Genomic DNA, 26,999 nt, shown 5'->3' with positions numbered 1-26,999 from the left:
TGTGCTAACGGTTATATCTCATAGGATTAGTAAATCTCTCGACAAAGGCTTCCTTTCTAGGGCAATTGCTCTTGACATATAAAAGGCCTTTGATAAGGTATGGCATAAAGACTTACTTCACAAGATTTCCAGCTACGGTATAACTGGAAATGTTTTCTCAATTATTAAATCATTTCTCTCTGATAGGCTCATAAGAGTAGTGGTTGATGGGCAGAAATCAGAAGCCCACAGCATTAATGCTGGTGTCTCTCAAGGGTCCATCCTGTGCCCAACTCTCTACCTGATCTACATCAAGGATCTCCCAAAACACATACTTAAAACATTCATTGACATCTATGCTGATGACACGACCATCTATGGCAACACATCAAAGGCCGTAAATGACAAAGTTCTCTCTAATTCTCTCTCCTCTGATCTTGAGCGCGTGGTACAGTGGGGGAAGAGGTGGCTGGTTACTTTTAATGCATCTAAAACCAAACATTTATCTTTACATCATCAACGCTCTGATCCACATCTGGCATCAATTGAAATGGATGGCTCTCGTCTTGAGGGAGGCTCTATGTTTTTACAAGCTTCTGGGTTTGACCTTTACTCCTGATCTGAAATGGAATACATACATCAAATCTGTTCCCAAGGTCGCACATAATGGTGGAAACAGAACAGACATAACAGGCCATATATGCGCCAAAAAACACCTTTGGACTTTGTTACAAACAATATTGAAGGATGAATGACATCAGGGAGAGGCAAAACTGTAAGCGATACTTTGAGAACTTGGTTCTGTACTTATGCTGCACCTGAAAAAATCTCTTGATGAAGACCACTGTTGGAGTTAGAGGATTATAACTCGTTTTTGAGGAACAGGGGTATATGGAAATTTGTCTCCGCTTATTACACTCAAAGCAATGGTCATACAGAGTTAGTATATGTTTTGTGGTCTTAACAGCTAACAAACAACATGGACAGCTATGGATGCTTATTCCATTATCAAGTTGCTCAGCCTCCGTCCAACACGTTGATATGTTCTCGGATGTAATGCTATATGATAGAGTTAATAAAGACCACCTTCTGGTCTTACAGGATAAATACCAAACATGAAAACAATGGAACGAAATAGGCAAACTAAGGGAGTTAGCAATGATCAAGAGGCATATGAGAAACAGTTCTACAACCAGCATTGTCATCCACCGCTGGAACTCCAAGTCAGAGAGACTATCCAGATCCAGAATGGTAACTATCCATGTCAATGGATGAGGATTATCATAGAGACACATGAGAACCGACAGTACCAAGTGAGTAGATAGGAGCAATCGGTAACACTGCACAACCATCAGTTTCGCTGTAAAATATAATTGTGGATGGGCAACATTATGGCACATCAGTTCACAAATCCTGAGCTCCCACAAGAACAACTCCCTGAGGAAGAAATGGAAGTTGAATGGCACATTAATGTCTGATTGCACGAGCATGAAGAAAGTTGATGGTACCACAGGAGGATGTACACATCTGGTCAGTCTCCCATCATTAAGACAACCTTCATGTCACAAAATGAGCACCAAGAAACTTATTGCCACAAATGCGCACGCAAAAAATGGGGATCACGTGTTGGTAAAAGAGTCATCTGTTCCTGATTACATAAGTAACCAGGATGATCTCCCCTGATATATATATATATATATATATATATATATATATAAGAGACATGGGGGCAGCCATTTGCTTTTTGTGTGGATTATCTTTTAGCAATGAGCCAGAAGGCCACATTTTCCTACTTTACAATATAAAATGAAGTGTTAGCCCCAGAAAGGGGCCTTTGGGTTTCTGAAAACTTACTACAAAAAAAAAAAATAAAAATAAAAAAAATAAAAATAAAATAAAAACATTTTTATTATTGATTGTATACTAAAAATTCAACCAGACAAACTTCCATATACTTATTTAGATACCTAGATCCCAGAATACCTTTTGCTTAGTTTCTTCCTTAAATCTGGTAAATTTTCGAATTCCCTCCTAGATCCCTGCTTCCATGACTGTACTAACATGCAGAAGTTAAAGTGTAATATAACAGACATCTATCTAGCTACTCAACTCCTTACATAGGGTCCCTGTAGATTCTTTGATGAAACGAGAAAAAAAACTCCTACCCTGTTCATAAATCATCTGAAGTCTTAGCCTTAATATTTTCAGAGAGACAGGAAAGCAAGGCAAGACAGAAAGGAATAAAAATAAAAAAAATAACAGGAAAAAAGGAAAATAAAGAAAGAGGGAGAAAAACAAAGGAAAAAATCTAGTAAAATATTAAAAAAAAGAAAAAAAAAAAGAAAAAAAGGGGAAAAAAGGAGAAAATTTTGACCAAATAATGAAAAGCTTGTATCCATAAGAGGCTCCATCGATTTAAGCAGAAATTTGCATTTTCCGAATTTAAAAGCAGAATCCCACTAAAAAGCAGAGAACTGATGAATTCTTGTGGGTCATTTAATACCAATGTCTATTTTGTATAAGATTTATGTTGAGTTTCAGAATTTTGTGAAGTTTTATTTATTTATTCATGGATTTTCAAATTCATTGAGCTTATAGATATTAAATTTTTTAGTGTTAGTCTATTGTTAACAAAAAGGACACAGAGTTCTAACCTAATGTCATTAAACAATTATTTCGTAATTTTAATGTTTTTATTGTATCGTGGTAAAGTCAGTAGTTTCTATCATAAAGTGTCCATCTAGGACATAAAAACCGCATATCACAACGATTGATTGTTCAAAGAAAAATAAATGTATGACTGATATAGCCAATTTGGAGTCAGAAGAAAAAAAACTTCCTTTGTTACTTCCTACAGCCTGGTTTCCATTCTCCCAAATATGGTTGCACAGTCAATAACTTGTTGAAGGCGCCAACGAAATGGACATTTCTTTTAAATGTACACATGGATATCTTAACACCTGTGTATGGAAGTGTAAATTTATTGCCAAAGCACTTCTTTTGAGTAGTATTAGTTGTAGTGTTGGCTTTAATTTTTGCTCAGATATCCAGACGATTTTGGATCTAACAAAGCATAATCTCTTTTAGTGTCTGACAATGCCAATCCTATAATTTAATGATCAGTGAGTTATGCAATTATTTTGGATTTTAATTCTGTTAATGCATCTGAAAAAAATTTTCTTCGTAAGATGATATTGAATGCTAAATAAATGGCACTGCCTCAAGTGATACTAGCTTCCTCCAAAGGGGGAAGTTTCATGAGAGTATGAAATTCACAAGTAGTCCTAGTCACACATCTATTAGGAAGATGTCAGATCATTTGTTTTTCATACACAGCTGTAGATCATGGATCTTTGTCTTCCTATCCATTTGTAAATATAACTATGTTTGGTATAACAATCCAGATTATGCTTTCTAGCCTCAAAACTGAGTGACTACGCATTTTCTACAATTCATAGAAATGCATACATTTGGTTTTATGTTTCTGAATTTTGTGAATAAGGATTGATCATTTGGATTATTCAGATGATTACTCTTACCTTGAGCATTATTCTCACAAAGGTTTGGTCGATGTAACCTCTGACCTTCAGGTGTATCTTGTAAAATCAAACTTAGAAATCTGTATGGAATTTAGAACTGGACCCTTTCTTAATCCTTGAGTGTAGCATACTTTCATTCCATTTGGGTAGAAGTCCTAGATAATTCACAATTGTATTCTTAGTATTACCTGCACTTCAACCTCCAGATGAATATCCCTTCGAACCCAATTTTTACTCATCTAAACAATAGGTTTAAAGCTCCCAAAATTCACACTAGAATTGTTTGCAAGGCTTAAGCCTTGCAAACAATTCTAGTGTGAATTTTGGGAGCTTTAAACCTATTGTTTTTAGATGTGTAGTTAGTTTTACTACTGTAATGGGAAATCATTGTGAAGTCATAGTGTATTAATAGCTAGACCCTCCCCCTTGATTGGAGCTAACAGAAAGTAAATCCTCCACCTATATTCCACACGTGAGCAACATATCTAACTGCTCACACTTCCATACAAGCGGAAGTCAGCTAGACAAAAAAAATCCCTCCCCACCTCTCTCGCATGCTCTCCTTCTAAAAGTAAAAAGGAGAAATGCTAAGTTACATAGCAATAAGCAGAGCCAATATTGCCAGGAGGACAAAGGCCACTACATAGTTAATTTCAAAAACAGAAATGAAACATTTTTAGTGGGGAAAACAAAGGCCACAAGCAGCCAAAAATTTTCTCAAAAATTAATCTATGCATAGCCAGCACTTAGAATAGATGTATGAAATCTCATGTCCCATTAACTAGGCTATAGTGTGAATTCGCGGCATATCACCTAGTATGTTGTGTGCCAAAGTGAGTTTATGTGGAGATTTCTAAAAAAAATGAGTGATTAAGCATGAGACATGTTTTGTTAAAATTAACTTTGCACTTAAGCCAGAGAATTGAATGATTCACCAAACAAAATGTTAATGTGCTGCCTAAACATTGAAGATATTTTGCATGAGAAAGGACCAAGATGAACAATTGAAAATGACAGAAAATACCAGTATAAAACAAAAAATAAAAAGAGACGAAAGCAAGGGGAGAAAGTATCGAACATATGAACCATAACATTACCCTCCAATCATTTGGAGAGTTTTAGGACTGGATATATTTTTGTTTGATATTTTATTTCATCATTGGTTACTTCACACAGTTAAGTACCTTACATTTTTCTGTTACCCTAAACCAATCCCCCTCCCCTTCTCGTTGGATAGTCAATCAGGCTGTAATAACATTTACGCACGAGATAATTTTTTTTTTAAGTGTTCATTAACCTCTTATGACATCATGATTGTTTTTTTTTTGTTCATCCTCGTCTCTGTTGAACTGTTTGTGAAAATTCCTTAACAATGGAACCAGATGTGTTACAAAGGTCGGGGTTTTTTTCACTTCATTGTTAATCTTTGTTTCAATACATGAATATACGGAATGACGATTAAGCAGTGAAAGGATAGTATCCAAGAGATTTCAATCATTTAAAACAAACTCATGCATACATAAAAATGTTTTTGTAAAATCAGAAAATGGAAATGGAATTGCATTTATCTTATCAGTCAGCTATCCTAGTTACATTTAGTATGGAAAGAGTGTAGATTTAAGATAGACTAAAGTCCTCATGAGGATTGAGGGCAGCTGGACGGTTGAGGGTATCAGGCCAAAATCAAGCGCTCATTGCAATCTGTGAACACCTGGGAATTACAAAATTTTACTCTTTATTAAATTTACAAGAGTACAGTGTTTTCAGTTCTTATTCAGTTGTCCATGCTTAGAGATGTCAGAGTACAATAAGTGAAATTGTGTAGTCATATCCACTAAGACAAGGACACCAGTTCAAATAGAAATAACAAAAATGACAATTCATTTAAAATGTTCAGACAAAAGGTATTTGGATTTTATATTTGGTAAATAAAAATATATACTTACATTAGATAGAATCTTTATACCAGCTATAGATATGATTAAATAATATGTAAATCTCCAACTGAAATATAAAAAAATTTAATGAAAAAATATATTACAAAATATAATAATTAGATAAAATCATTCATCATTATTATATTGTTAAGAACAGTACAAGAGAAAATGAAAATTGGATAGTCAGGAGTTTGCTTTCTCAGCTTAAATGTTATTTAGGTCTAACCTTTAAAATCCGATAAGATAATTTTATAGGTTCAATATTTCAACTTCTTGCTAATACAAACCTTGACTGATCAATAAGAAATATAAAAATTAAATGTCCAGAAACTTCTTAACTTTACAAAATAATCGATACAATTATTTTCTTTCATCACTCAGTGCAAAAATTCATTTTTTTCCTCAATATTTTTATACATTTCTATATTATTCAAACTATAAGAATTTTATTGGATCAAATATGTACTAAAATCAATGCCACAGCATAAAAGAAAACGAAATTTTAAAAACCTATTTAAAAAGGATATGAGGTAAGAATGGGTGAAAGAAAGAAGCAAGTAGGAAAAGAAAAAAAATGTCCTTGCATCTAACGTGTTTAGTAAATTAAAAATTAAAATAAGAAACATTAATATTCAGATTAGTAGAACTATATAAAAAAATACTATTAGTGATGGTATAATCTTTAAGATTGATGTAACCTTTTGCACAACATAGACGAAGACATTTTGTGTCACTGGTAACAGGAAGAAGACTTATGACTGGAAAGGTTATCTTCTCCAACTTCCTCTATAATATTAGTTATCAAAACAAAAACTTTTGATAGGATTAAATATGAAAGTCTATGAAATTGACGGACAATAAAAATGCACCAATATTTGCTCAAATTGACTAAACATTGTGTCACAGCTAAAAAAAAAAGGGGGGGGGGTATCTATTTTATGCAAGAAGAGACAAAATCCACTGGATTTCATTTATATCTTTATATAAACATTACTTTTCTCTTTCAAAATCCCATTAAGAATTAATGCATGTAATGGTTAATAAATATCTCTTCCATCAAGACCAGTCACATTTAATATTACAGTTGAATCGGAGTTGGGATAATTTCTAATATTTTTTAGTATTATTTATCAGAGATAATAAATATAGATCATGACTATTCCAGAATCAAACCATGTAGAGTAGCTAAAAATTATTCTTCATCTTTAAATTAGGTCACAACAGCAAAGCATTAAAGACAAATACTTATGAAAGTTATACAGAGTTATGAGAAAAATAAATTCATAAAAAATACTTGATTAATATCTACAACAATAGTCTAATTAGAGGAGGAGATGGCATTCAACTGAAATCAATATTGTTAATTTATTACCACTCCAAGATTAGAGTTAATGATTGGGGTTTGTACTTTGAAAAAAAAAAAAAAAATCTAGTTTTGTAAAAGAAAAACAACTTTCACAAATTCATTTACTTACTATCATAAGAAAAAGAGTACACCATATGTTGTGATAATCAACGAGAAGGAACTGGTCCAACTGTAGATAAATTATTCTTAGTCAGAAAAAAAAATTAAGACAATATTTGGAAGGAAAGTGATTTAACAGTTTCGCTTAGAGAATTGATAATTGAACTCTTAAATATTCTCAAACATTTTTCAGCATTAGATGAAAACAAGTTGTCTTCTTTCAAATTATCTAAATAATCCTGTGGTAGAATTACTTTTACAAATGTAGCTGTATCAACCTGGCATTGCCTGCGTGGAGACATATGGCCAGGAAAAGGATCTAAAGACAAATAATCCAAAATGTAGTCATGTTTACAAATTATTTTAAAATAGGATTTATTTCAGGTTTTCCTTTATTTCATTGTAAATTTAGAAAATCAATTTCATGTATATTTATCAAAATTACATATAGACAAGAATAATGCACACACAGATGCTATATTATTAATACAGAATTATTGTAGTTATATAAGAAATAACTTTAGAGCATTTGTTATTGCAAGATATTTTTAACCAAGAAGTTTCTGAAATATGTTTTATGAAGTAACTTTTTTTTTTACACTATTGTTTTGTTTATTCAAAAATCCAATTAATAATATTAAAAATATGATAATTTATCAATTTAGATAGCTTGACTAGTTTATTTATGCAGTGTTCTAATCCACATCATGAAGGTAAGCAGTAAGTCATCATTTACAATCTTGGCCATTGACAGCATTAGATAAATACAGCACGATAAATACAGATATAATTAAAAACATTGTTTATCTAGTACTAGGATAACCAAATAATGTTAATATTTATGCAAGAAGATATGTAATTGTTTATTTGATAAAGAAAATGGATAAAAAAATGTAATGATGTGTTACATTTTTATTGATGACACCAACTGACTTTTCTTTTTAGGACATTAATGAAGAATATGTCCACTTGAACATTTTTTTAGACTGAAATAATTCATTCTGTAAAGAATATGAAATTTTTTTTTTCGGGAGAGGGTGGGGTGTCAAATAACAAAACAAAAGACAAAGATTGGCAAGTTAGAAGCAAATATTGATCAATCAACTCGAATGCTATTCACGTCCAACTTAAAGTCTTACAAGATAACTGTTTGATTCAAGAAAAAAATATGTAATACAATAGTAATAAGCAAAGTGAAACTTTCAATGTTTTATGATATACAATTTTTATTGCATGTGAATATGAAGACAATCATTTCCTCAGTTTCCAAGAATATGAAAACATTTTAGATACTCAAAGAAAAATCCATCAGTTTTGTTGGGAAGTGGAGGAGGATCTATAAAATCTATAACAAAATTTGAACCAAAATATGATACTAGTGGTAGAAATGCATTGTGTGTGTGTTTATATATATATGTGTGTGTTTGTGTGTTGACACGATTCACATCACTAAACTGGTACTGAACTTAAAACTAATGCTTTGTTCATTTTTGAGAGGTGAGCCTATTTCAGCAGTCATAGACTATAAAAAGCGAAAATATGTTTAGTCATGCGCAATATCAAGAGATACAGCTAGTAAAGTTTTAAATCATAATTTTGAAGAAATCATTTTCATCCTTGTTATATTCTTTTCTCAGAATTATAAAGATTAAACAATAGAAAATTAATGAGAAAAAAAAAAAAGACTTGGAAGAAAGGCTTAAATTGCTAGATTTTCATGCAGAAACTTTCTGTGTTGTTGACATTTGCTGTTATTGCTATGAAGTTCATGACCTTTGAAATCATGTGTCTAGATCCCCCTTGAGTGGTTTTGTTTGCATCAACTCATGATGAAGAGTCAAAGTTTCAAATTGATTGAAAATAAAATGGTAACACTTTGGGAAAAACCAATAAGAAAAATTGGTAAAAAAATAAACACATGGAATGTAATTTGAAACATTTAGTTCTGTACAAATTTCATTCCCAAAATGACAACTTTATATATAAAAAAAAAAAAACTATCATGACTTAGCAAATGAAGAATTACTGCTTGTTCAAATTTAGTCAATACTAGCAGACTGCACGGCATTGCCTGATTGTAAAACATGCTTAAATATATTTTGATTAATGAAGATTTTGTATTTATTATTATATTAGGCCCAATATATAGAAATAATTTAAAAAGTTTAAGACTCATGCACGACCACAGAGAGCGAAACCAAAACGTTAAGTTTATGTTTTACTTTTTCCTTTAATGTTTGAGCTATGTTTGCTGCAAGGCTAAAAATTAAAACATGAACCAATAGCTATTATGTTATGCATGCATATTCGACCTTTACCTGGCAAACTATATTTTTATAATTTTCACACTTTTTTACCCATTTCTCCCGACTAAAACACAAATATAAAGTTTTGCATGGGTTTGAATATCCTATATATTAAGTTTTGTGTCAAAAACTGACAGAGGTGTTTGGTAGGCAAAATTTTTTAAATATATATATACGCATACATAAATATAGATAGAAAGAGGTTTGTATTTACTATAACCTTTTCGCACAAATATTACGCAAGTATAAATCATGTAGAATATCTGCATGAATATAATTACACATAATCGTTAACTAAAGATGATCATCCCATTAGAAAACCAAAAAAACTAATAGGGAATCAAGATGAATGTCTAAAAGAATGAAAATTAGCTAGATTTTTTGCAGATGAATGCAATTCCAGGATTCATATAACAGAGTTGTATTTTCTTTTTAAATAAATAGAAAAAAAGGGTTTTTAATATGAATATTAATACAAAAAAAAAAATTCAGATGAGTATAGATTGACTACGTATTTCCTTATAGTACATGTTTCTAAGAAAACAATTTAAAAATAAATCACATCTTTGTGTATAATAAAACCCACTGAACTGCCATACATTTGTAATTGTTTTTGTACATTATTTTTAACTTTTCATCAAAGTCTTTATAATAATGTATTATTTACTGTGTTTTTTTTTTTAAGACTTACAAGTGTTGATTAATTATAAAGAGAAAAATAATAAATTTGCTCATACCGTCTTTCAAGCTTGTAATTTAAAAAAATCAATTATTTGTAATATTGTGTATAATCTTGTAGTTTACATAATCTTTTACAATATCGTTTTTGAAATGATTGATTTTTTATTCATTGGATTATTCAGACTACTGTTCACATCTTATATTACTCTCACAATGTTTCAGTTAATGTAAATTTCAACCTTCTTCAAACAAGTCTTGCTGAACTCAGTAATTTGAATGGAATTTTGAACTTTAAGTCATAGCTTGTTCCTGTTCTGTTAGCTATGACTCAATCTGTAATTCTTAGTATTCTCTATACTAAAGATGGAATCATATTTTTAAATTGACAATAAATTTTCAGTATAAATAAATCCTTAACAGAATTTTTATTTAATTATTCACAATTCGATTGTATTTAAAATGGTAAAGATTAAACTTCTACACGAAACATTTCATATTGTAATTAAGATTTATAATTTTTGCAAATTCAAACAATACCGCTTATAATTAAAAAAAAAATTATTTGAAAATTTGAGACAAATGAAGTCTTTTCCTTTGCAGCAAAAACACTTTCATTATATTAATTTATAATTATTCTTGCATATTTAAATATATTAAATAAAGTTTCATAATATAAATTTAACACTTTATTTTTTTCTTTCATCATGATATTTAAGAAAAAACTTTTCTAAGACTTTGTTTTTAAGCAGACTCATTTTTTTATTACAGATTTGACCATAATACTGGGTGGAACGATAAAGTTGTCGCCCTTAAAGAAAAAAAACAAAGAAAAACACCACAGCTTTATTTTAAAACTTTTATTGAAAAAAAATCAATTCAGGTAACTTGATTGTGTAATAGAGCTGACATCTATTCAATGCAGTGGCCTTCAGTCTTGATCACTGCCTCGATATGGGTTCAAAAGTGGGAGCATACCCTTTCCACAAGTACTGGCGGCGATCAGGCTGGCTTTGGTATTGTGGGAGGTCATGTTGGTGATGTTCACAACATATGACCAAATGAAGTATTCCAGCAGGTTAAATCCAGGGAAGGGGGGAGCCAGTGAGAGAAAGGTACAAAGTCATAGCACTCCTTCTGAAGGCAAGCCCAAGTCTCCTTGGTCATGAGGGCTGGTGTGGAGTTCTGCTGCCACACCCAGAGTTTGCCAGCAGCCACCGAATTTCACCAGCGGATCATCACACTCTTCAACACATCCAGGTACACTTTGGTGTTAACTTTCAAACCAATTTTTAATATATGGGGTGGCATGATGTGGCCCTCGTTTAAAATCACACCAAAGAACGTGGCTGGAAACTTCTTTTTCATCACTCTGGGCACGTCCCTGTTATTCCTGGCAATCCAGTGATGCATTTTGAGGGTGCTGGCAATGGTATTTTTGTCATAACTTGGATCAATAAAGAGCATAAGTTGTACAGCAGCGCATCTGATCTCACTCGTTAAACATTGTGTCACTTTCAGACGTGATAGAAGGCTCCTATCGCTCTTGGGATTTGTACACAATTGGCAAACTAGTAGATGGTCTGCAACAAAAAAAAAAAAAGAAAAATGGTTTTCATCAAATGGAAATGGAATCATGCTCTCTTTTCTAGGGCGACAATTAGGTCAGTCACACACCAAGGTAATTCTAAAAACCAACTGAAATTTTATTCCAAGAACTGGAACACATCTAGATTCAATTGCAATGGGCATTCACTATCATTTTATTTTAATAGTATCTATTGAGGCATGAGGTAAGGATTATTATGGTGCAACTTCAATGTTAGAAAAATGAACATGCAGCTTCAACAAGGCCGATAGCCATTAGTCGCGTGCTCTCGTGTAATGAATGAATGTAGGATTGACATGAAATTCTTAAAGATAAATTAAAATGACCGAAAAATATGCTGAAATGACTTAAATAAAAAGTAAATGACTTTAATGAATTTAAGGATGAATTGAATGACCTTAAGAATGACTTGAATGCTTAAAAAATAACTAGAATCCTTCAAAAACAACTTGAATGATCTGGAGAATGACTTGAATGGCTTTGAGTGACCGGTTGTAAAATGGGTGATCATTTTACATTAAATTAATACAGAAAAGTGATTCCCCACTTTATATCACAATAAGTACACCATGTAGTAAGACAGATACTACACTTTGATCTTGGCCAAAAGGCCAAGAAAAGCGGTATTTATTTGCTCCCCCACCGAGCAAATTAGGCATAAGGCCGATTTTTAATGTGAGGAGTGAAGGGGAAATGAGGATAGTGACAATTGGTATGAAGAGTTGGTATTTATTTGCCAACCACAGAGATCATAGAATTAGAGAATATTATAAAAAGAGATATAGGGACTTGCTAAAAGAAAGCCTTAGATGGTATGACATCTCTAACTGAAGTTATCCAAGTAGCAAAATACTGCACAGAACAGTATACTCTATCACAAAAATAACACAATAGAAATTTGAGGAGGCGCATTGAAACAGAGTTGAGATAACTAGAGTATGGTTATAAAGCAACCTCTGACATTCACAGATGACAAAATCGAAACTTGAACTATTAAGTTACTCTAGAATTCACTAATGGATATACAGACAAGTCTCAGGATAGAGCGCCTACTATTTAAATCATTAATACTCTGATCATCTAATATATAAATATATAATATATAAAAGGCTATATGTTCGTCTGTCTGTCTCCATATTTTCAAACTATCTCCTCCGAAACAAAGTTGCAGAGCGGTGCTAGGGGCCTCAAATGATTAGATTTTTTACATAGTGTTCTTTTATGCGTCTTTAGTCAAAATAGTCAAAAATGGGTAAAAATTGAAAAAAAATCGTTATACATTTCATACATTCATCTTAGTTATTTTTTATTTTTAATCAGTTCATATGCATGTCGTGTTGATACAGTGGGGACGTCACCAGCATTGAATGCTATACAGTTTCAGTTTTCATTTTAACTGATGGCACCCAAATATATATATATATATATATATTTTAATACTTTTGAAATCACGATTATAATAATGTATACGAAATCTGGACAAATTAAAATGTCATATTTAAGCATACTTTACACCTCCCGTCCCACTAGCTAGTCTCCACATATAAAATGACTGCAGAAATTCTCTTCTGGACCAAAGTATCATAGGTTTGCAACAACAGATGCCACATATAAATTCAATACATTGGGCTAATAGCCACTATCTTATGTAGCTTTCAAACACCATTTTATACACATTCAGTCGTGATAAAAAATGCTACATTCCTCCTACGAACAACACCATCACAACATCTTTAGAGGAAGGAGTCTATTTTTCTCTCTAAATATTTAGCCCTATTACTACTCCCAGTTGTCACCAGAAAGAATTCTACACATTCAACAGATTCTGTGATTATATCGACAGCAACTGGCTCATAAAGACATACACTCGTGAACAAAAAAAATGGGCCATGATTAAAATTGGAACAAAAAAAATGGGCCATGATTGAAATTGGAACAAAAAAAATGGGCCATGATTGAAATTGGAAAGAAAACAATTTTTAAAATTTTTATCGCTTGTTTGCTAATAATTAGCTGTTATTTAGTATTTTTCAGATTATTAGTATTAAAGATGAATCCAAGAAAAGTAAGACGACATCTTGACGAAAAAATTAAAAATCGAATTGCAGGATTACAACAGGCAAATTTGACTTACAAGCAGATTTTCGACATTTTGAAAGAAGAAAAGGTGGCAATATCTCTTTCAGTTGTGAAGAGAATTGGGTAACGGTTCGAAATTGAAGGCACAGTGAGCAGGAAAGTTGGTTCTGGTCGCCCCAGAGCATCCACAATGAAGGACGATCACAGGCTTAAAATGACCGTTTTGAAGGATCGCAAAAAAAACTTATGTTGACCATAGCAAACAATTTGAAACAGCAAAAGGAAATTCTCTTTCTAAAGTGACAATATCCAGAAGGATGAAGGAAATGGGATTTTCATCAAAAAGATGTGCAAAAAAAACCTTTGTTAACCAAGAAGAACATCAGCGACAGAAAGACATTTGCATCATGTAATGGTACGAAAGATGCAAATTGGTTTAGAAATGTTTTCTGGTCAGACAAATCAAGATTTTGCCTTGCCAGTGATGCCCCTGAACGTTGCATCCGAAGATCCGGAGAAAGATTTTCACCGAATTGCATAAAAACCACAGTAAAACATGGAAACAGAGGAATAATGGTATGGGGACCTTTTCTGCTGCAGGAGTTGGGGAAATTATCAGATGTGATGCGTCAATTAATGCCAAAGAATACATTCAAATATTAGAAAGAGGTCTATTACCAAGCATCCAGAAGTTAGAAATGAACAATGACATTATTTTTCAACATGATAATGCCCCTGCACACACAACAAAAGTCACAAAGAAGTGGCTTACTGATAATTCAATTGATGTGATGTTTTGGCCTGGCCAAAGCCCAGATTTAAACCCAATGGAAAATATTTGGGCTATAATATCTCGTGCATTAGTTAGAAAAACTTTTTCCAACAAAGAAAAATTATGGGAAGCAGTACAAAGAGAATGGAATAACATCTCTTCACAGTGCTCCAAGTTGGTTGAGAGCATGATAAAAAGAATTGATCTTTTAAAAAGATCTAAGGGCAATTCCATTCCATACTAAATTTTTATTAAAGTAAATATCTTGCTCTTTATATTTTTTACTCATTTTCGTTTATTATTTAATTGCATGTTGTGTAATGCAGCTTTTTGTGCAATAAATTGTAAATTTCTTTCCTGGCCCATTTTTTTTGTTCACGAGTGTAGACCTAACAATCTTTACAATTTCTGATTCATAAATAACAAAGGCTCTCACACCAAAGTTCACCCATTCTGATTGGCTGATCTCCATATATATTCTCATATTCTGGAATTCCATTCTACACTTTCTACATGATTGTTGGTTGGTTGTTTTACAGCATATCAACCCTTTTCGAGTTATTTAATGCTGAATCCAGTGATTTTGAAGAAAATCTTTTTAAAATATATTTGTTTTTTTTTTCAAGTCGGTTTCTATTTAACCCATAGTTGGGATCCTAACAGGTACTACCACTCCAGGTCAGAGTGCACCTGGGAGTAATGGCAATTAAGGGGTGGCTCCACACTCCCCAAAGCCCATAAGCTGGGGCCTCACCATTGGATATAGTTTAAGGTCATATCCAGGACCCTTTCTAAATGAATGCTTACCAACATAAAAATATGACGTCATTAAGAGACATTATGACGTCTTCATCAAAACAAAACAAAAAATGAACACCTTTTGCCATTGTGTTTTTAATACCATTAAACACAGTACGTGTAGATTGGTTATGTTTCAAACCTATGCATTACATACATATTTACATATTGAAGACTTTATCTCCCAAATATTTGCATCTTATATTAAGATTTCTACTAATTTAAAAAAAAAAAAAAAATTAGAAAACTACAGAAGTTTCTTTGTAAATTAGTTTATCTTTTTCCATGCAACTTTACGAGATTTATAGGCTTTCCGGTATCATACTTACATGTAAGATTGTCACAGACAACTTGTTTTTATGCAAGAATATTATGCTTCCATTAAGGGGACTGTGAAAGGCGCCGAGAAACAAATTTAACCTTTTTTTTTTAACCTTGAACATTACCTTTATTAATGCTATACAGAGATTATGGCTATATTGAAGATGTTAACTCTGGACTAAATTGAAGAGGTTAACTCCCAAATATCTGCATTTTTTTTTTTAATTGTTATGCTGAAAAAATTCCGGAAGTTTATTGAACTAAATACAACAAACTTATTTTTTGCAAACAATTATTTTTCTGCAACATTTCTTTCAAATAAAATTTTGTAATTTCTTTTTCTTTCAGAACCAATCATAATAAATCAAACGCAATTATTTGGAAGCTAATTTCTTCATTATATAAATATATATGAAATGCATTGGTTTCCAACCTAACTAATCTACACAAGCACATGAAAAATAACAATGAAAAATAATGACATACATAAATGTTTATATATTTATGCACACAATCTTTGTTTTTCCAATTTTACTTTTTTGTGTAAATCTTGCTATATATTTATCAATTTGGCCTTTTTGCTGAAATATTTGGCTTCCAATATTTAGTAGAGTATGCCAACCCAATTAGGGTCAATTATTGGACATGCTTGCTCTTAAATCTTTAAAACACAACTTTCAGATTACAAAATAAAGGAAAAAAATTGATGCACCTGAACAATGCTGCCCCTACCATTTTTATCTTTCACTTATAAATTATCCAAGTGATTATCATCGCTTACAGGCTTATATTTGGAATTATAATGTTCTACACTACAGTGAACACACACTTTTTGGCCACTCGCGTTGTAAATGCTAGTAGTAGCATTAACATTCTTTTCAATTTTTCACGCATTTCCATGGCGCTTATAGATTACATGCTTAGCTTTCACATTAACAAAATATCTTTGAAAAAATTGTATACCCCTTACAACCAGAAAAGGGAACCATTTAACGATTAGGGGCAGCATTAACATCTGACATGGCAAAATAAGTGTATATTTCATTTATTAGAATGTTGTCATTACAAATTGCTCCCCGACTATTACAGTCATTAACTTAAATTTCTCTTTTAATTTGAGAATTAAGCCTGTACTCAATGATAGGAAAAATTTAAAGGCTAGGAGAATCATTGCACAGGTCCACAGCCATATTTTTTTGGTTGTTTCAATGTTGATACATTAGGTGAAAGTACAGAATAATCACAACACATAATCAAATCCTAATGTTAATATGTTTATAGATAATACTGTTGTTACTTCAGCATGGTACATTTATTTTGTTCCCCGGGCACCAGTGCCCGCTATTTTACTGATCTGGCAGTGGCTCCCATTAACAACCGTAGTATAATTGCTTTTTTTGTTTTTTCTGCGGGAAGTGGTGGTGGTGGTGGCGGTGGGGGGCATACTTCCACTGGGCAACACCGGTACACAGGTCCTGCTAGTAGACTAAAAATTGTAATGTAAAATAATTATACAGTGTCCAAATTTATTTTTCTTGCTTCTAAAGATCGTTTATAACAAATTTATATTAAAGAACAATTAAAGGGGAAGTTTGAGGGGAACAAATGCAGTGATTAGTCAAATCTTTGTTAATTAGCTCATCAAAATGGTTGAAGTATGAATATTAGCAAATCACCAAAAATAGTCTAGTATTAAATATGTTGCCATTTGTTTATGAGTGAGAGTACAAGTACATTTTCTTTAGAGAGAAAAGTTCCTACTTTTTTAATACCCCTAATAAAAAGTAAATAAAATGTCAATATGATTAATATTAAAATTGATTGGAAATACAATTTCTTTTAAAACCTGGTTGAAAAAAAAACTGAATATTGATATTGTAGGAAGTTATTAATCACACACAAATAAAAAAGAGAAATAGGTTGGCTTCACTTTTTATAGAAGATTTATGTACCGTATATTTCGCCTTATAAGACGACCCTTAAGTTAAAAAACATCTTTAAAAAAATTTCATAAGATACCGGGTGTTACAATTTCTAATCTAGGCTAAACAAACATGGTTTTGTGATTTAGCAGTTGTTTTATACAACCGATATGATAAAGCTATTAAAATTAGCTCCAATTTTGTACCTCGTCTTATCTGACGGTCACCTTATATGCCGAAATATGAGAATCATTTTTTTTTCTTCAATAAAACTATAGGTCTTTTGCAACAATTTAAAACCTCCATATAAACTTTAAAAATTACAAATTAACCTAATATTTTACTCGAGTTGGCACATGTTTGTTTTTTTCATACCCACAAATGTTAAATATTCTCCATGAGAATTTGTTAAAGTTGATACTAATGGATATATGAAAACTAATAGGACGAGGCAACTATTTTCAGGTTGTTAGATTTAGGATTATAAAATGACTAGCTTGCCCGGTCGTACAATGTATATGATATTTAATTTATTCAGATTGCATATGTATTATTATAGAATCAATCCTCTATTGAATATTACATATTATGAGGAATTATTTTTCCCTGTGGAACTAATTCGCAAAAAAATAAAATAAAAAATAATGATAATGTTGTTCATCAAACTCGGTCCGTGTTTGTTTACAATATCAAGTTAGCGGATATTTGGGTTTGATGATGAATGTCCTGGGAAAGTCACTTCTGATTAATGTTTAGTTTTCAAATATGCAACCGAAGAAATAATTTGCAATGATTTTAAATATCTCTTTTATAATAAATTGAATTCATTAATAAGAAAATGATAAAATGGTGAGAAACCCCCAGGTTTGAACAGGGGACCATTCGATCTATAGTCGAATACTCTACTACCGAGCTATATCTTCAGATGGCAATAGTTTTGGGGTTTGTTTTTTTTTAAGAAGAAATTATTTGCTGCGAATTATCTCTCTTGGCTGGTATAATGTAAAATATGATCCTGCAAAAATTATTTTTTTTTATCTATAACAAAAAAAGAATATTTTTAGAATCGGATTTTCAATACTTATCGTATGAATTTCTGTACAAAACAAACATATCTAAGAACACTACCAGACATAAATTACCTTTGTGTGAAATTGGCAAAAGATAATCTCAGCAGTTTCAGAACCTATGAGGAACGAACTTACACACAAAGTGACTTCTATATAATAGTAGGGGCCACATGTTATACTTCAATCAGGTAAAAAGTTAAACCGTGAAGGAAATAATAGAATTATGCAAATTTGAATTGTTTTAAAATGGAAGATTAACTTTACCAAATTAACTCTTCCATCATGTTAGTTCTTCCATTATCTCAGTTTTCACTATGCTGTACATTTATGACAGCTTTGTAATATATTGAAGTCCAACATGCAAGTATACAATGAGTATACATAGAACTTTCATCAGAATTAAATAAAATTTAATCTTTTTGAAAAAAATAGGTTCATCTTTCAGTGTATATGGCCAAAGCGTTTGAGTGAAACCAAAAGTATTGGACATAGAAAATCACTTTTAAATTCCAGCCCATAACTTCAATCATGTAAATTATGTTTTTACACTTTTTACTATGATAATATTCTGCATTTCTTAGCAGTATTTTAGAACCTAGTCTCTTACACAGAGTTGCAGAATTGGAAAATAAGGACTCCTAGGCTTTCAAAACTTCCGACTAGACTCATTATTTTACAATCTGCCAATATTCAAACCATCTGTTTTATTTGAGATTAAAACATCTCACTACTCTTAACATTCTTAAGAGCCAACCTCCTCCCACTCCGCATTATGAGCCCATCCTGAGACAGGTACTCTAGCTAATTATAATCTTGCTTTCCATTGAATGATTACATTTGGATTTAATGTGAAAGTGAACAAATATGAATTGTTAATTTATTTTTTTTTCACTTCAAACAAGGAAGATTGCCACAAAGATGTAATGGACTGTGATCAGGAGGCCAATTTTATAGGGCATCCTAAGGTTGGAATTGGGCAACAAAATACTTGTTCATATTGCATTTAAATTTCTGCATGTTGATATGCTCAAGGAATAAGGAGCAGGAAGGGAATTCCAAAAGCAAGCCACCCAAAGAAAGCTATTAGTGTAGAAATTTTCTCAACATTTGTGGACCTCTACAATGAAAGAGTGATTTTGCTACTAATCGGAGATATTCAAATTTTCTATGGAAGTAGATTTGCTCTTAAACGTTATTTGAAATCTCTAATCGATTCAGTTAATGGCATATTTTGCAAAAAGAGAGCTCCTTCATTACTGTAGATCTCAATCTTATTGCGAGAGAGATACATTTATCATGATTTAATCCAGACTGTATTTCATAGCTCATCAATATGGCACAACCGCATAATGCTATAAACATGTGGCTTCTCTGCTTCCCATCGCATATTAAAGTCGCATTTAACCAATCCTTCCATTCATCACTCACTATTACACTCAAATCAATGTTCATTTTTAATACTTTAATCCTTTAAAATCAAAACAGGAAATTTCTGAAAGGGAGGAGGCTAGAAAAGTATTTTGTTTTTCTGAAAAGATTTACTAAAAAAAAGTTTGAAAAAGAAATAAATTTTAATGTTATTTTCTTTTTAAATTATTCTATGTACAACAAATATCTAAATTTGTTTGCTCCATTATTTGTACAAGGTGTTTGTAAAATATATACAGCATAATCAGGTTCTTGTTAGATCACTGAAGTAGCACTGAAACTTGCCAATATCAGGTGAACACTTGGCACTACATGTGGAAGGACAATAACATCTACCTGCAAAATCTAATGTTAAAAGCATTTCATTTAAGCAGAGGGACAACTTGTGTGGGAATTTTATATGCCTAGAAACTTCCTCGTTTAGAGGAAGCTTGTTCAATCTGCCAGGATGATGCTATATTAGAGTTTATGAGAGGTCAACATTTCAGATGTCTGACCGATTATACTGCAAAATCAACTTTAATAACATTCCATGACTGAAGTATCTTTCTAAAATTGTAAATATTTTCTTAGAAGTACAACGATAAAAAATTTGGAAGTAGGGCTATAAAAGTAATTAAGACTCACATAAAATGCCAAGTAAGGACAGTTAATATATATCTATATTTCTGTCTATTCATTCCACATTTTCTCAAAAACTTCAGTGCTGATCTGGATGAAATTTTGTATGGACCTTTGCTATAATAAGATGCTAACTAAGTATTATGGTATCCATTTGATGGAGATCCATTGAATAGGGATTAATATTTAATGCAAAAATGAGCACAAATTTAACCATACATTTGACAAAGCACCGATTCAAAGTTAATGTTACAATCTTTGCCCATTTGAACAAAAACTTTAGTGTGTGTGTGTATATATATATTTGTATGTCAGGTCATGTCATATGCTACTGGTACCATGTAACCCAGTACTACCTGCCTCATGGTCGGGTCACCGGCGACTAAACTGGTTCCCCCACCAGACTTGTTTGGTGAGGAGGGCGGCTAGTCTCCCTGGAGGATTAAAAACAAGACCTTCCAAAGGGCGAATGAACTCTTTTTCTGGGTCAACGGCCAACTAGCACCGTGTATTTTTGTGTGTGTGTATATGTGTATTGGGGTGGAGAGGGCTCCGGTAAGCCATGGTGAAGGCAACCTTCCTAGGAGAAGCAAATCTCTGATTTAAAAAACCATAAAGCGGGAGACCAGTACCCGCATTAAGCTGGTCTGCAGTTTAATTTGTTGCTGGCTATCTTGCTCTTGCTTGTTGCTGGATCTCAACATTTTGAACCGAGAGAGAGACTTAGCTGTCGTACAAAGCTAAGACTCTGTAACATCTTTGTATAGATACTCCCTCAGGCATTTGGGCTCATGGATTTTAAATGTCTGAGGGAGTGGCACTCGTCTGACAAGATGTTGCAATCATCATATATATGTTGAATAAGATCCAATGTATTGAGTATTAAGCACCAATGAAATAAATACTGATATTTTGTATTTTCAGATCTATTTAAAAGAATTTTTTTAAATGAAAGCATATACTTAAGTATGTGTGCTTCTTTCACACAAAAATAACTAGATCCATTGTGTATGAACACAATGTCAGCCATGCCAAGTTGATATCAAGCCATTCAAAACCATCAAGACAGGAATGGTGGAAGGAGAAATAAAAGTCCATGCCTTTTAATAATTAGAAACAAATGATTTTTTTTTATCAGATTTATGTCCAAAAATTCCAATTTATTTTTTCTGTAAATGATTTTCCATTTGTTGTGCTTTATAGAAAGAAATGCACAACTTTCTCCAGGCAATACTCGGTATTCCTACTACTAAGCAATAAACCATCCAAGTTTTAAGTCTTTATATCATAACTAGAACTAAATGCGACCCAATAGATTATCCATTAAGCCCAGGTTAAATTGCCAATTGATTATTTAAAAAAAAAAAAAATCTGATAAATTAGTCTTTTTCTGCTCACTATATTTCTCTCTACAAGTTAAATAATATAACCATTTGTGGTTACATTCTTTTATTTATAATGGACTGTTCTAATCTTTTTTTTTTCCTTTCCTTATTACCTTTGTTAATAAATGAGATGGGGGTAGTGAGAGCAATATATACCCTATATTAGAAGATAAGGGTCAAACAACACACACAAGTGATAGAAACTTAACAGATTACTTGATGTTAGAAACAAATTACAGCTAATTAAAACAACTAAAATATAAATCTCAAAACTGAGGAATATTTCATGTATTTTGTAGGATTCAAATATAAAGGGGAAAAAGCCCTAAGAAAACAAAGGTTGATTAACTCAACTTTAATAGATTGCATCAAATTAATTCACAATGGCAAATAGATTTTAAACTTTTAATTCAGCTAACATTAGTAAAATATTAGAAATTTATTTAGAATTAAAACATTGAAATCTTTTTGATTTACTCAAAGAAAAAAAAAATCCTTTAACTTCAATTGTTCAACCTAAAAAAGATCTCATCCAATGAATAGCCAGTAAAAGTATTTGTAACAGTGTAAATATTGTGTGTGGCAGCAGAGAGATTAAGTATCATTTAAGTACAAGGTCAAAGTTCATTCAGCAAGTAGACAATAGTAACTTTTAATTTTCTTCAAGTAAATATCAGTGTGGATCAGTAATTGACTGAAAATCTAACAGGTGAGTAATGGAATTAGTTTGTAGTTATTTAATTCCACACAAATGACAAAGTAAAAGAAGGAAGTTAAATCACAGAATAAATAATATAAAACAAACAAATTGATAGTAGCAGCAATAGTAATATTACTATTGTATCTCTCTTTCTATCTATCATTCAACCACGGTAGTGGTTGAATATATGCTTAAGTCCGAAATTGAATAAATCGAGACACATTCAAACCCCCACCACTAATTCCGTTCGCAACCAAATTTCAAACAGCTTATATAGTTGGATAGAACACCTCATTAGCTACATTTTGAAAAAAAAAATTTCGAAAATTGGTTCAGTAGAAAAAAAGTTACAACAAAATATGTGGGTTCACAAACAGGAGAGTAAGTACATAAGTGACTAACGCTTTTTTTTATTTTGCATAACTTTTTTTGTATATAAATATTATTTTACTGCGATTTTGCCAATATGACATGTTAGCGTAACGGTTAGAGTACCGGGGGTTGGTGGAAAGATTTTAGGTTCAATCCCGTGTATCGTTTTTTTTTTTTATAATTAAAAAACCGAACTTATTTTTTAATAACTAATTTTTTTTTAACTCTCCTTATGATTTTATAGCAAAAAATGGTGAATTTATCGATTAAAAATATTAGTGAATTCTATGATATACATATTCTTTGAATGAATTCAAATTTTTCGTTATCACATTTGATGAAAAATGTAGTCCCATTTTGGCAATGCGTCTGACCAATGATGCTTTTGAACCCGCGACCAGCACTGCGATGTCATCAGCAGCAGCCTGGGCATAAATATTCCTATTTTTAAACTCCTTTAAAAGAGGATTCAGCATACAGTTCCATAGTAAAGGTGATAAAATCCCACTTTGGGGGTTTTCATTTAACTACTTCCCTTTTAACAGTTGCCCTCAGTAGTTCTACTTGAACTGTTCTGTGCCTCACCATATACTCAATCCATCGGATGAGTACTGGTGGCACATTGAGTTCTCGTAGCGACTTGAACATACTACTGAAAGGTATGTTGTCAAAAGCTCCAACGATATCTAAAAAGACACCGAGTGCCATCTTCTTTTTTGTTAGTTTACGCTCTATACAGATCACGAATTCATGAACCGCAGTCTCGGTAGAGACCCTGGCTCGGAACTACTGTGATTGAATGATAAATATTGCATAAATGTGTGTTTGAGAGCTAATTTCTTTTGACAATCATTAATAAATATTATAAATTTATATATTAATACAATAGCAATGCCTGGAAAATCATGGATTATATGGAAAAATGCGCGCATGAAAAGTAATATTCTTAAGATTTTATTAAACCTGGAAAAGTAAAGGACAAGAAATTCAACCTGGAAAAGTAAAGAACAAGATATTCTAGTAAAGTAAAAAAAGAAGAATTTTTTAGACTTAAAATATTGCAGCTAAAAATAAAATTAGAATATTGATAAATATTTTATTTATTATTTGCATATGTTGTTGTTTATTGTTGAGTTAGAAAGAATTAAATGATCCTAATTATGATATAATAAAATTATTAATTTTTATGTAAATTATAAAATTATTAATTCCATCTACTAACTAACTAATTTTATTCAAACAATTTTCACTACATAAATATATGCAAATAATAGGGGGGAAATAAGTTCAATCGAGCGACTGACACCCTTTCTAACTCAACAATAAACAACAACATATGCAAATAATAAATAAAATATTTATCAATATTCAAATTTTATTTTTAGCTGCAATATTTTAAGTCTAAAAAATTCTTATTTTTTACTTTACTAGAATATCTTGTTCTTTACTTTTCCATGTTGAATTTCTTGTCTTTACTTTTCCAGGTTTAATAAAATCTTAATATTACTTTCCATGCGCGCATTTTTCCATATAATAATATATATATACACACACACAAAGCAAACTATGTGTTGATCTAAGAACCGAATTAACTGCAAATTTGGAATTGGTACCTTTGATCTGATGTTTATCAGTGTTGAAAAAATTCTTGAAACTTAAAACTTATTATTCAAAGTTAAAAATAAAAACAAATGTTCCATTTTTAGGGTACCTTTTCCAGTTTAATATTTTCTATTAGCTGACCAAACAATATAAAAATTAAAAGGGCTTTGTTCCAGTCAAATCATGTCTGACTTTTTTCTTTTACAAATAGAACTTTTGTTTATTTTAGGCAAACTATTTTAGATCTATATGCAAAGGTAAAACAGATCTAAAATGAACTCCAATAGTTAAAGTAGGTTACAAAGAAAAAATACTTTCATTTGATCGGTTACCATGTGGATAGAACGCTTGCCTTTCCAATATTTAATGCCATCTTTCAAGGTTCGAATCTCACACTAAACAATTTATTATTATTATTATAGAGTTCCAATTATTTTCTAGCCAATATTAACAGATGATAAACCCGTATTGTATTAGTGCAATTTAAAGTTAAAAAACTTTTTTCATCTGAACTGACATGCAGAAGAAAGGTTTGAAAAATCTGATGTTGACATACTTCAGCTAGTTATTAATAATATAAAATGACAGTATCCATTATGTTTGTAGTAAAGAGGCACTTGGAACACTGCAAGAGAGTAAAACTTCAAAAGCAATTAAAAGGTGGGATTATAGAGATTACACAGATGATGCTATGGATTAGGATGTCATTCCTCTAAAAAAATCATATATACCTAAGTTCATGAATATAGAGCTTGCATAAATTACATCTTTTTTTTCTTTAAATCAGTCATGATCATTGGTTTTATGCCTTGAGTCATCATCAGACAACTCATAACACATTTGTGTCGTCACTTTGTATACTTCATAACTATTCTGCAGAAAATTACTACAGAACACTGAAGATATTCAATTTTATAGCCAAGAGTTCCAATTAAATTGGTACATTCTTAAAACAATTCTGTTTATTGCTATTTTTATCTTTTTCAGTTTTTGTTTAATGCTATTTCAATAAATTTTAATCTCTTCTCTATATAAATAAAATGAACTCATTTTTCCCCCGTGTGAGTTTGACCTTAATAGGATTAAAAATCAAGAGATTTCATGCAGATGTGATATGCACAAACTGCGCCATATTATCTATAGTGTGCTATAGGCCTATTACCTCTACACTTGCTCGATAATCGTCCATGCCTAGATCTGTTCTGGTGAGAGTCCACTGCCAAAATCGGTTAGATTTAATGGAAGTTGTAAAATCTTTTCTCTCTATTAAATTCCTCCTTTTCCTGCTCCCCATTTACACCACTGCTTGATCGTTCACGAGGAATTTTTACGGACGCCCACCGTTTACGGGTTTATTAGTTGCTTACAAAAACGGAACTGCTTCCTATTGGGGGAAAAAAGCACCACTCTTACTTATACGTTGTTCACATTTATACACTAGGAAAGATAAATACATTACTTACACGTCTTACACATTTTTACACTAATACAGACAAATTACAAACAGATTCTTTCCGTTTTTATTTTTATTTTTATTTTTTTATAACATAATACATGATTTCAGTTATATTTCATTCCGTTCAGTTCTATTTTTCTGTTTACATTCTTACGAACTTTCTGTTAAGTTTGACAGTTATTTTCTTTTGGGCTTTTTTTGTTTGTTTGTTTTTATTTCTGCTCCCACAGTTACATATTACTTTTCCAGTCAAAATAATTATACCATCGTAATTATCTCATTTCGTATTCTAAAAAGATCAAATTTACACCTAAACCACGCTTAGTTTGACGTTCACATTTTCACACTAAGACAAATATATAGATTACTTTTACGCTGTTCGCAGTTTTATACTAAGAAATATCTATACCAACAGATTCTTTCGATTTTTTTTTTTTATAAACCATAGATTATATCATTTCTGTTTTATTTTGTTTCCTCAGATTTTTCTTTTTTCTGTTTATATTTTCCCATCTTTCTTGAAAGTTTGACATCGTTATTTTTTCCATTTTTTTTTTGTACCATTTACTAATTCATTTCCGTTTTATTTAGTTTCATTACATTCTATTTTTCTTTTTTCTGTTTACATTTTTCCGAGCGTTCTGAAAGTTTGATATTATTTCCTTTTCTTTTTTTTTTTGGAGGGGGGGGGTACAGTCTCCAATTTTAACATTTTTTTTTTGGGGGGGGGGGGGGGTACAGTCTCCAATTTTAACATTTTTTTTTGGAGGGGGGGGGGGTACCAACAATTAAACTTATTTTCCGGTCAAAATAATTATACCATCGTGATTATCGCATTTAAGACATGTAAAATATCAAATTTTCACAAAAATCGGTTTGGAACAAATCAAACTATGACTGATTTCATATATTTACCGACGAAGATCATAATTACTCGATTTCAAAATGTAAACAATGCAT

General features: G+C 31.5%; 1 protein-coding gene and 1 pseudogene across 1 annotated transcript in view; both read right to left on the bottom strand.

Annotated features, from left to right (window-relative positions):
• Window positions 1-26,999, bottom strand: part of LOC145291344 (ceramide synthase 5-like) — a 250,627-nt gene that overhangs the window by 102,101 nt on the left and 121,527 nt on the right. Inside the window, exon 4 of the mRNA XM_080137108.1 lies at window positions 5,465-5,522. Coding sequence (XP_079993234.1) covers window positions 5,465-5,522 — 58 coding nt within the window. The remainder of the gene's footprint in view (window positions 1-5,464; window positions 5,523-26,999) is intronic.
• Window positions 12,012-12,138, bottom strand: LOC145291819 (U2 spliceosomal RNA; annotated as a pseudogene).

The sequence above is a fragment of the Euprymna scolopes genome, chromosome 12, assembly GCF_053919585.1.
Source record: "Euprymna scolopes isolate OS-2025 chromosome 12, ASM5391958v1, whole genome shotgun sequence".
Lineage (NCBI taxonomy): Eukaryota > Metazoa > Mollusca > Cephalopoda > Sepiida > Sepiolidae > Euprymna > Euprymna scolopes.
This window is presented reverse-complemented; position numbering and strand designations above follow the sequence as displayed.